The 12,266-nt window shown below is 37.8% G+C and overlaps 1 protein-coding gene across 1 annotated transcript; it reads left to right on the top strand.

Moving 5' to 3' along the window:
* Positions 1-729: 729 nt before the first annotated feature.
* LOC112858542 (disintegrin and metalloproteinase domain-containing protein 20-like) lies at positions 730-6,909 on the top strand. Its single transcript, XM_025921974.2, has 2 exons — positions 730-857; positions 4,300-6,909. The coding sequence occupies exon 2, from the start codon at positions 4,436-4,438 to the stop codon at positions 6,755-6,757; it is 2,322 nt and encodes a 773-aa protein (XP_025777759.2). The 5' UTR covers positions 730-857; positions 4,300-4,435; the 3' UTR covers positions 6,758-6,909.
* Positions 6,910-12,266: the final 5,357 nt, after the last annotated feature.

Raw genomic sequence — 12,266 nt, 5'->3', positions numbered from 1 at the left:
GCAAGTGGAAGTGGGGCAGATTTGCTAACTCCCTTGGATCCATTCTTACTAAGGTCTTGTTTATTTATTTTCTGATGCACAGATAGGAAGAAGTTCTCTTGGATCCCTCCCAGGTGCTACGGCATTCTTGTTTATGTATGGATGTCTAATTCATTGTTTAAAAAAAGAGGGAGAGATAAATGAGGAACATCTTATGCCACCATGATGCTGACTTTACCACCCACACTATATTTAATTAATCTCTCTTCTCTTAAATTTTGTTTTGCCATTTTTTGCCAACAATATTCCCTAATAGATGAAGCATATTTATTTATAGATATGAAATATTTCTAAGTTATTCATTAATCTAACAAAGTTATAGATGATAACTGATATTTGAATCCTTGTAAAATGATTTAAATAGGGTCAAACTTCTTTCTGGAACCTGAAATAATTCAAGTATTCCATAATATGGTTTAGTGTTAAGAAAATAATCTTGGACCTGGGCAATAGTATGAACAAAAATACTGAAGGTAAAGTGTCTCTGCTGTGTTCAGGGAGCACATAGGATAGGGATAAAAAAATACAGTCATATTTACTCATAGTGAAGGGTAATTAGAGATAAAGCTTGATGCAGATGATTCTTTCAGAGTGAGAGAACTTTTGTCCAGTTGCCACGGTCTTCAGAATTGAGAAAGTCTTGTTGCTAAGCAGTTAAATCTAGAACACAATCAAATGAGAGATGAAAGGGAGCGGATTGTTAGTTCTCTTTTTATGTAAGGTTTTAGATCAAAGTCTTTGTGCATAAAGAGAGGTAGTACAAACCATGATAGGGCTCTAGCTAGCAAAGATAATTGGAACCATTAATTCTACTGCTGGTAAGTCTTTCAAGAATTTAGCTGTAGAGGAGAGAAACATTAGTATTAATGCATACATGCATACACACATGCAAATATACACACACCATAATTCTTTGCCATTTTTTATTCTTAAGGATGGATCTGTTACCTGGATTATGTCTTATTCTGGTCTATTTTACTTGGTTGAGTAAACAAAATTGTGTTTTTAGTGGGTTGTTGCTCATACTTTGGAAAAATAAAGCTATAAGAGTGAGAAGGGAGGTGGTAATTAGGGTAGATAGATTGATGAGCTTGATGACGCTCTCAGGAGAGAAAAAAAGAACTTATAAAAGATGATGTATGACCATCTACTTAGAAGTTTCTGTTTCATTATGGCATTATACCACATTATGAATGAAAATGTTATATTCTCTTAGGAAATGTGTCTCTTGAATCATTGCATAAAATAATGTTATGAGGATAAATGCCTTCTGGCTCACATACTCTTGGAATTAGAAATAAATTCTGACTAATTTTTATTGATTAGTTTCACTCTCAACAGCACTCTGTCATTCTTAATTATTTTCCATCACAACAATTGATACTCCATTATAATTACAAAATATATATCAAGAGACTCAAAAGTCAAATCAGTATATTAAGATTTTACTCACAATTTAGAGGTATTGTCCTCAAAGGTTTAATTTAGGAATTTTACTTTCCTTTTTGAGGTTTCTTGGCATTTTGTGAAATATTCCTCCCCATTAGTCCTAGAGAAATACCAAACTACCCTAGGAATTCAGATCTTATTAATGATGAAGATAGTATTTAGCCTGAAATAAATTTCCTGGCTGCTATCTGCAAGAAGAAAGCAAAGACTAAGAAAAATATCAAATCCTGTATTAGACATGCAAGAAATGTTGAATTCTGGATTTTACTGTTTAAACTACCATAACTGGAACTCAATAATAACTACTTGTGAAAACAAAGACAAGGGATTTTCAGGTGAAGGTGAAGATACTCTGTGATTTCTTTTCCCAGGAGTTTTGAGATGTTTCTATGGGCGTAGCAAAATCAGGGAAAAAGGATTAACCTAGTTGGAGCTGAAGGTTTGAGACCACAGTGGTTGTATTAATGGAGTCTAGAGCCAGGCTATAGATATACGAGGTAAAATTAAGGGAACATAAAAAGTGGGGGAGAATGAAAAAAAAGTGATTTTGCTGCATAAATTTGAGAATCAAGTTTTGAATAAGAATAAAAGTTGTGGTTAACTATTTGACATGTAAGAGTCAGGACAATGGAGGTTATAATAAGGGTTAGGATTAGGGTTATGGTTAGGGTTACAGTTAGAGTTTGATAATAAGATACAGATAATACTAAGAAATAATATTTAGCTATAAGCCAATGGCTAAATATTGTTGAAAATAAGTAGCAAAGCTAAAATAAACTAGGTATTATATAGGTTGCCCATATGCTCACTAAACCCCAGATGTGGGTAAAATTATTGGTGAATAACACATTAATAAATCAGACACCCAATTGCTTGAGGTTTGTGTAGCATTGATTTGGGTGTTGGTGTTTGAGTAAGAAAAAAAGCTAAATAGTGGTCCAGTGAGATGGCTACCGGTTTAGCGGTTTGTAAGTGGTTTTGGTAATCAGTGCAAATTTGGCTCTGTCATCTGCTCTGTATGCCATACAGGAATACTGAGAATGTAAATCTTCCTCTATGCCTTGCTTTGAATTGTTGATTGGTACCTTTAGTAAAATGAAGTAGGAATAAGGAGATTTCCATGAAGAAGTGAAAGTCAAGAGATTTTTGCTTTTCATGAAAGGAAGATTCCATACATGACACAATGATTCTACAAAAAAGAGGTCAAGGAAACATAGCTTCAAGATTTTTTTTTTTAATGATTAAGCAAAAATAGGTACAGGGACTAGCAGAGGCGAGGTCCTTAATCATGCATCTTTTTTAAACAAATTTTTAATGTTTATTTATTTTTGAGAGAGAGAGAGGCAGAGTGCAGGTGAGGGAGGAGTAGAGAAAAAGGGAGACACAGAATCCAAAACAGGCTCCAGGCTCTGAGTTGTCAGCACATAGCCCAACGCTGGGCTCAAACTCACGAACCGTGAGATCATGACCTGAACAAAAGTCGGACACTTAACTGACTGAGTCACCCAGGTGCCCTTAATTTTTATATTATCTACTATGGGAGGTGGTTTCATCAGTTTATATTAGATCCCTCATAGCCGACTTCACTTTCCTGGTTTTTCAACTAGACCGAGAGTTCTTGGTGTCATTACTTTAAGCATTCTTATTACTTTAACGATTTCATAAAGACAGTGGATATATTCTCATTGGGTAATAAAAATCAGCAATGCATATACAAAATATTGAAATTTTACAAATTTCTAATGTGTAGTTTTGTCCCAAACACTGCTTCCAAATTTGAGACCATTAACATCTCCAGACCATTACTATCTCAACATATATGTACATGTATATTTCCTGAGTGTGTCGCACCATTATTTATTTTGTTTCTACTTTTCATGCAAAATATGCATACGTATTTTTATTTATGAAATACATTTTCCTGTCAAACCCAAGACATGGTTACCTTGAAATCTTATAAACTCAGAATGTGATGCCAATATTGATGCCTTGATTCTTGCAGTTTCACAGGCTTAGATGAAAAAGGGAATGCAGGAAGGAGCTAGGATAATCAATAATTTCTTTCATGGGGGGCGCCTGGGTGGCGAAGTCGGTTAAGCGTCCGACTTCAGCCAGGTCACGATCTCGCGGTCCGTGAGTTCGAGCCCCGCGTCGGGCTCTGGGCTGATGGCTCAGAGCCTGGAGCCTGTTTCCAATTCTGTGTCTCCCTCTCTCTCTGCCCCTCCCCCGTTCATGCTCTGTCTCTCTCTGTCCCAAAAAAAGTAAATAAACGTTAAAAAAAATAAAAAAAAAATAATAATGTCTTTCATGGAAGCATATTTACAGACCATGAGAAAAAATAATAAAATACATGAGTAATTTTTATATCTCTCCTGAGTAATGTGACTAAACAATTTATCATTTGAAAGTGAAAGGAAGACCTATATCATGATATCCATATCCACCCCATATGTGTAAATTGAGACTGCTACCTTAAAATATGATAGGTGTTCACATTTCCATTAATACTCTTTTATTTTATATATTTATTGTGAAAATGCTGATACATATTCATATATTTACAGAGCAATATAACAAATCCATATGTGTCCCTTATCTAGATTCTTAGAGTGAACCTATAGCCAATCACCATTGCTTTGTACACGTAGTCTCATTCTGCCTTACCATGATTTATTGAATGCAATGCAATATACTGAGTCACGAGGCAAACGCTGACCCACTTTACCCCATACCCTTCCTTTCATCCTTCACCTTGACTTGCTCATATGTTCCACTCCTACATCTGCCCTTCTTTGTATTTTTTTCTTTTAGTGCTGCTGCTCTGATGGTGTGACTCCTAGAAGACAGATCTTTAAATATCAGCACTTTATTTATCAGCATACTTCCAGCTCAGAGGGAGGAGACAGAATAGTGATGCTTCCTGATCCGCTCTGTTTTGGTCTCACCAATGGCTGAATATGGTGTCTCCATAATAGCTGTGGGTGAGGTCATGGTACGTGTGTTTCTGAGGTCATGGTACATAAGAGTGTTTCTGCTCCTTTTTGGATGGTCCCATGTTGAACACTCCTATTGCCATGGCCCCCCAGAAGTGGTGATTCCTTTGAGGGTAACAAACCCTAGCAATGTCAAGAAGCCTCCAGGCTGGATCTCTTACCAACTGCATTTTGGAGGCCAGCGACATGTTTTCCATATGAAGGTAAAGAAGCTTTTGCTGTCCAAAAATTTCCCAGTGTTCACCTACACAGACCAGGGGGCTCTTCTTGAAGACCAGCCATTTATCCAGAAAGACTGTTATTATCGTGGCTATGTGGAAGGGGATCCGGATTCCTTGGTGTCTCTGAGTACCTGTTTTGGGGGCTTACAAGGAATAATGCAGACAAATCACATTGTTTATGAAATTTTACCCAAAAAGCTTTCTACCACATTTGAACACCTGGTATATAAGATGTACGGTGAGGAGAAACAATTCCCACCCATGAGGTGTGGCTTAACAGATGAAAAAATAGCACGGCAAGTGAAGTCACAAGAGAGCAATAATTCTGTTTTGCTGCAACGTGGGTATGAAAGTCTGGGGACCCACAAGAGATTTGTTGAAATGGCAGTGGTGGTGGACTACAATCGATATGCTTATCGCAGATACAATGTCACAACTGTGGAGCTGGAAGTAATTACTACTATGAATAACGTAAATACCTTCTATCAACCACTAAATATTGATGTGAGTTTAGTTGGAATGGAGGTCTGGAATGGAGGAAACCCTGTTGAAATAAAGAACATGGACACACTCCTGGATTTATTTTGCACCTGGAAGAAAGAAAGCTTTAATGCCCGTGTCCCCCATGACATTGCGCATGTTTTTGTAAAAAAAGGATATGGTGCTCTTGGCATATCTTATGTTGGATCAATATGTAACTACAATACTAATTGTGCAGTGGATGCTTTCACAAGTGACAGTTTGGGTGTTTTTGCATTTGTTGTGTCACATGAGCTCGGTCATTCTCTGGGTATGTGGCATGATGAGAAAACATGTAAATGTGCAGACGATGTGTGCATAATGTATGCAACACAGTCTCAGGCAACTAAATTCAGCAACTGCAGTTATGCTAGATATTGGCACACCTCGGCGGGATCAAGATGTATCTTGCATCCACGAACGCCAAAGAGAATCTTCCGGTATACACGCTGTGGGAACAGTGTGGTTGAAGATGGAGAAGACTGTGACTGCGGCTCCTTAAGTCTGTGTACAAAAGATCCATGTTGTCAGTTAGACTGTACTCTGAGTCCTGGGGCTACCTGTGCTTCTGGGCTTTGTTGCAAAGACTGCAAGATCATGCCATCAGGTGACGTGTGTAGAGAACGGGAAAATGAATGTGACCTTCCCGAGTGGTGCGACGGGACATCCTATCAGTGTCCAGAAGACGTGTACATGCAAGATGGAGCCGAATGCCCAGGTGGTGGCTACTGCTATGAAAAGAGGTGCAATACTCGTGATGAACAGTGTAGCCAACTTTTTGGCCCAAATGCCAAGAGTGCGAGTCAGATTTGCTACAGTACAGTGAACGTCCGAGGTGACCGTTTCGGCAACTGTGGTCTCAAGAATCATCAATTTATAAAATGTAATAACTCAGATACCCTGTGTGGGAGGGTTCAGTGTAAGAACGTGGCAGAAATTCCCACTCTGAGAGACCATTCTACTCTGCATTGGCTTCACATCAATGATAGCATCTGCTGGGGTACTGACTTCCATTTGGGGATGCCCTTGCCTGATCTTGGTGAAATAAAAGATGGTACAGAGTGCGGTGAAGAACAGATCTGTGTCCAAAGGAAATGCATCCCTTTGGCATATTTGAAAACTGATTGCTCACCTGAGACCTGCAATATGAACGGAGTCTGTAACAATAGACATCACTGTCATTGCAGCTATGAGTGGGACCCTCCTGACTGCCGGATAAAAGGCACTGGAGGTAGTGTAGACAGTGGCCCACCCCTAAAAAGAAAAGAGACCAATCGGTCACAGGAGAAACAGCAAAAGAAGACTAGCCCACTCTTATTCTGGTTGATACCTTCTCTGGTTTTATTCTGTTCTTTGTTAATTTTGTCTTTTATGAGAAGGGGAAAAAGCATTCAGAAAGAAGATCAAAATGTTACAACCGCACCCAGTAAACAGCAGAATGATCCACGTCAACCTAATCAAGGAGAACTGAATGATCCACCTGCAATGAGAAACCAAAAAGCTATGATTTCTAGAAAGAAACCCAATCCCAAATGAAATTCCCCGTTTGTTAAGTTTTAATTCCCTGGCAGGAGAAATGTTACAGCTTGTATCACAGGTCACTGACAGAAACTTCCTGAGACTTTTTATCATTTGGGATCATAAAGGTTAGCCATCGAACAATAAGCAAAATATACCAATTACCAGCACATTTTTACTTTCCATTATTTTAGGCAATTATATCAGTTAATGTTTTGTGGAACTATTCTGTGGTTGCAGAGCAAAGGCACTGTCCACAGATAGGGTGTGTGTGTCTTCTGCTTTCTCACACAGGGAATAGGAAACTGCAAATCACATTTCTCCTTTGTGAGTCCTCTCTTATTAGCTACTACCAGTAGGGTAAACTAAAGGGAGACTGGACATGGGAAATGTCCTGAATGTTGTTCATGTCATGGTTGCCTCATTAACTCTCACCCTGGCAAAGGCAGTGCCTTTCAATCTTTATGTCACTACATATGGATATAAATATAGATGTACGCATAGGTAGAAAGATATCATATGTATTATATATACACATATGCATATATCTCAAATATATATACATTTCTTTCCTTGAGTTAATCCCCAGAACCAACAGTACTGTCAACCTCAGAGAAACTGGCACAGCTATCGAGTGTCTTACCCTTGGAGTTCCAGATCCCAGGTCTTTGAGGCCTGCACCAAATCCCGGAGGTTCAGCACCAGGTTGGCCAACCCTCTCCTCAGAGGTCAGAGTTCTAGAGCCACGGGACCTACTCCGAATGTGTGGGTTCCAATAATGGCACATCATCCCTTTGATCTCCAGTCTCTGGTGCAAAAGCTGCACTTCCTGTTAGTAAAGCATGGCTGCCTCAGAGGTGGGCTCTTCTTGTGACTGAATTCTGACTGATAGAGTATTACCTTGCATAACAGAGAATGTGGGAAGGAGTCTGACATCAGAAGGTTTTGAATTTTCACACCACTGTCTTTACTATCTTGGAGACATGGTTTATACTTAGATAGAATTACTTCAAAATCTCAAAAGAGAAGAAAATGATACTTACCATTCAACCCCTTGGTAACTTCACTTGTAAAATAAGATAAAGAAGATATTTACAATTCCAAGTAGGATATATAAGTCTTAGCAGACCCTCTTTCCTCTGCAAAGAAAAAAACCTAGAAAATCTAATTTATTTTAAGAACCATATTTGAAGGACATCAGAGAGCTGAGGAAGCAATATGGGATAGATGAACTAACATTTCAGGCAGGATAAAACAATTCTGAAAAGCACTGAATCTTGCCAGCCATTTTGTCCTCTGAGCATTTGCTGATGCCAGATGTGAATTGAACCTTGGGCTTGGCCCAGGTGGAGCACCTCTGCTGAGGGAAAGAGAAATTCCCAATGTCTTACTACATGGGTTAGATAGACTGTAAACATTAGGCATCAAGGGCCTCTAATTCACAATCAGATTTCCCCCAAGTCACAAGCTTGAGAGCTTCATGGGATGCTGGTGAGCTCCTCTGAAATTTCTCGAAGGCATAGATCCCCAAAATCATGTTGTATTTTGAGCACAAGACATATTTTGAACTAACGTTCCTCTTTGAAATGTCATAAAGGTGTCAATTCCCAAAATCGTGTTATATTTGAACACAAGACAGCACACGCACTGTGTCCCCATAATAAATACACTTACCTGATTTTTGGTGTTGCATGTGGCAAGATGCTGGAGAGCTGGGTGGTGAACCTCTCGGTGATAGAGCACAACCACTGATAAGTTTTCAGAGTTGTGAAAATAGAATCACAGAATTGAAAGTCCAGCAGGCCCATGCCTGACCAACATAAGGAAAGGAGAATTCCCCAAGATGTGCTAAAAACCACTCACCTCTGACCTGGCACAACCCATGATTAGAGATAGTGATAAGCTCTTCAGCCCATCTTTCTAACAGAGGAAAGAGAGAAAACTCTGGAGGAGTCACCTGGAGTTGCGATGGTTGTTTCCTACACAATTCCTGCACACAATAAAACATTACCGTACATGCTAAGAATCAAAATTCATGCTTTATTACTAAAAGAAGAATAAAAGGAAGGGGAAAAAAAAGAGAAACTGTAAGTATGATCCAGATAGTGGAGCAAGAATAAATGAAAAAAACAAAACAAAACAAAAAAACAACAACCTGTGATTAATACATTTAAAATAGGAAAAAAAAACCTACAAAATGCAAAAACAAATGTAGAATATCCTCAGTAATTTGGAATCTATACAAAAATTTCAAATGGATATTGCAGAAATAAAAAGTATCATATAATAAAATAAAAAGATCATTCAGTAGATGGTTTGAACAGTAGTTTGGGCATATCAGATGACAGAATTACTCATCTGGAAAAGGTCAGTGGAAGAATCCCCACACTGCTCTACACAGAAAAATAAAAGTGAAATACAAGAGCTTAAGAAGTAGATTTGATTTAAGGAATTTTATAACTTTTTAGAGATTGTGTAATTTTAGGTAGGGAAGAATGAGAAAAAACTCAAGTTTTAGTAAATGCTTTTGGGCCTCTGTATGTGTGCTATTATAAATATTGCTTTTCCTAATACTGTGGGCATGAGTTTGATAGGAAATTTAATTGTGCCTTCTTTATCTGCATGAATTTGCAAGTACTTCATTATTAAACATAAAAATGTAGATTTAGCTCTAAGATGGTTTTAAGTAGTCAAAAATTTTCAAACATTTAGGATTTTTCCTTCCTTCCTTCCTTTCTTTCTTTCTATTTTAGAGATAGAGAAAGAAAAAGCACAGGGGAGAGGAGCAGAGAGAAAGAGAGAGACTCTTAAGCACGCTCCATGCTGAATATGGAGCCCGATATGGGGCTTACTCCCATGACTCTGGGATCATGACCTAGGCAAAATCCAGAGTTGGATGCTCAACTAACTACATCACACAGGCACCCCAGTTTTTTTTCTTAATTAAAGCTCATCTCTAAAATTTTGAAAAGGACTTCACATTGCTATTTTATTTACTGCTTTATTCTCACATCATAATTATATGTTTTATTTTACTTTGTTTTATTTTGTTTTATTTCATTTTAATTATTTTTATTCCAGTATGGTTAACATACAGTGTCACATTAGTTTCAGGCGCACAATATAGTGATTTGACTACTTCATACATCACCAGGTGCTCATCATGACAGGTACACTCCTTAATCCCCATCACCCATTCACCCATTCACCCATCCTCCCACCCATCTCTTGTCTCCCCATCAGTTCGTACTCAATAGTTAAAAGTCTACATAACTATACATTTTTTTAACTTCTTTAACTCAATTGCTATGAATCATCACATGAAAGGAATCACTGGATTATAGTTTTTTTTTTTTTAATTTTTTTTTTCAACGTTTATTTATTTTTGGGACAGAGAGAGACAGAGCATGAACGGGGGAGGGGCAGAGAGGGAGACACAGAATTGGAAACAGGCTCCAGGCTCTGAGCCATCAGCCCAGAGCCCGACGCGGGGCTCGAACTCACGGACCGCGAGATCGTGACCTGGCTGAAGTCGGACGCTTAACCGACTGCGCCACCCAGGCGCCCCACTGGATTATAGTTTTTAAAAAAATAGCCAGAAATTTTCCTATAGTACTTATACCATTTTCAAAGGGTGCCTGGGTGGCTCAGTCGGATAAGCATCCAACTTCAGCTCGGGTCATGATTGATCTCACAGTTGGTGGGTTCGAGCCAGCATGAGGCTCTGTGTTGACCGTGCACAGCCTGAAGCCTGCTTCAGATCCTGGGTCTCTTCCTGCCTCTCCCCCGCTCACACTCTGACTCTCAAAAATAAATAAAAAAGTTAAAAAAATGTTTTTAAATCAGCCTATCATCCCCAACCACATATACACACAGCCTGATAGAATTTTGATTAGGCTTGCATTGAATCTGTACATCAATTTGGGAAGAATGATTATTTTAGAAATATTGAGTTTTATATCCATGAACATGATATATATCTTCATTTACCTAGTTATTTTTAAAGATGTTTCAGTAATGCCTTATTATTCCCAAGAGAGAGGCATTGCATATATATGGTTAAATACCTATGGTGTTTTCATATTGTGCATATGATTGTGCATGAAATTTATTTTCTAACTCTTGTTTGTATAGAAATATAATTCACTTTGTAAATTTACATAATTCCTTACCACTGACTATACGTTTTACATTGACTCTAAGTGTGTGTATTTTAAAGAGCCATTGGGATTTCCTATGAATACAACCAGGTTATCTATTAATAATGCTTGACCTTTTGCCTTGAATATACAATATGAGCTTGGAGCTTCTTTGTAATGCCAGAACATGAAGAAGTTCCTAAAAAAACAACATGCTGGAATGTCAAAAGGACACAGGAACTAACTGAAAGTCCTCTCAGAGATCAAACCTGAACATAGTGTACATTTTCAACATATTGTAAAATAAATATCGGCCCATGCTGATATGAATAGATGACTGAAGAGATCAGTAAAAGGGGGAGAAGAGACCACTTTCCCACATAGAAGAATTCCAAGTACTGTATGTCAACACTCTGCTCTCAACTCCCAGCGCTTAACTGGGGCTACCGATAGCGACTACTTTCCAAATCAGTATGGAAATGGAGGCAGGGGGTGACCTGAAAAAAGACTACCTTTGCCACAAGATGAATGCTAACATCATCACATGGATAGGTCATCTTGATAACATGAACCCTTGATATGATGAACCAAAAATGTTACTTTATCTGTGTTACCTCCCTCTCTAAAACCTATAACTTCTGTTTCACCATCAAAAAGAGATCCCTAAATTAAAGGGCCTTTTACAAAACAGCTGAGCAAATCTTTTGAAAAATGTCAAGGCCACTATAAGGAAAGTCTAAGAAAGTCCCAGCCAAGAGGAGCCTAAGGAGATATGGCAACTAAAAACAATATGGTATCCTGGATGGAATCCTGGAACAACAACAAAAACAAAAACAAAAACAAAAAATATTGGATACAAATGAAAGAAATTTATAGCAAGAATGGATATTAATTAATAATAATGTGTAAATATGTTGTTCTCACTAGTTATGACAAAGGTACAGTAACAATGTAAGATTTAACAGTAGTAGAAACTGGGTATAGGATTTGATTTACCAAAACTCTGAAGTATTTATGGAACAGTTTTGTACATCTGAAACTAATTTTAAAACAAAAAAGCTACCTAAATTCATACAAACAAATATATATACAAAGTTTACCTGATTAAGCTAGCATAACCATAGGGAGTCAAAACACTATTTTATATTTTATAATTTTGTGCTCATGACTGCCTTGGGGAGAAAATAACCATTAGCCTTTATTTATCTTGTAGTACAGTAAAACCTTGGATTACCGTGTAGGTTAGGAAATTACTTTTCCCTTTAAGTTTCTTTTTTCATACTATCCTTATATAATTGTTTCATTCTGTTATGCTTCTTTTGTAAAATGAGGTATATGATGTCATGTATTATAAATTAACTTGAAGTATTTGTGTTGAATTTGGATTT

This window comes from Puma concolor, chromosome B1 (genome assembly GCF_028749965.1).
Source record: "Puma concolor isolate L17-30 chromosome B1, mPumCon1.1.hap2, whole genome shotgun sequence".
NCBI classification, from domain to species: Eukaryota; Metazoa; Chordata; class Mammalia; order Carnivora; family Felidae; genus Puma; species Puma concolor.
The sequence above is the reverse complement of the archived record's forward strand: the minus strand, read 5'-3'. Positions and strand labels throughout refer to the sequence as shown.

Excerpts from the sequence above, each read along its gene's own strand:
- LOC112858542 (XM_025921974.2), top strand. The coding sequence starts at position 4,436 with ATGGCTGAATATGGTGTCTCCATAATAGCTGTGGGTGAGGTCATGGTA.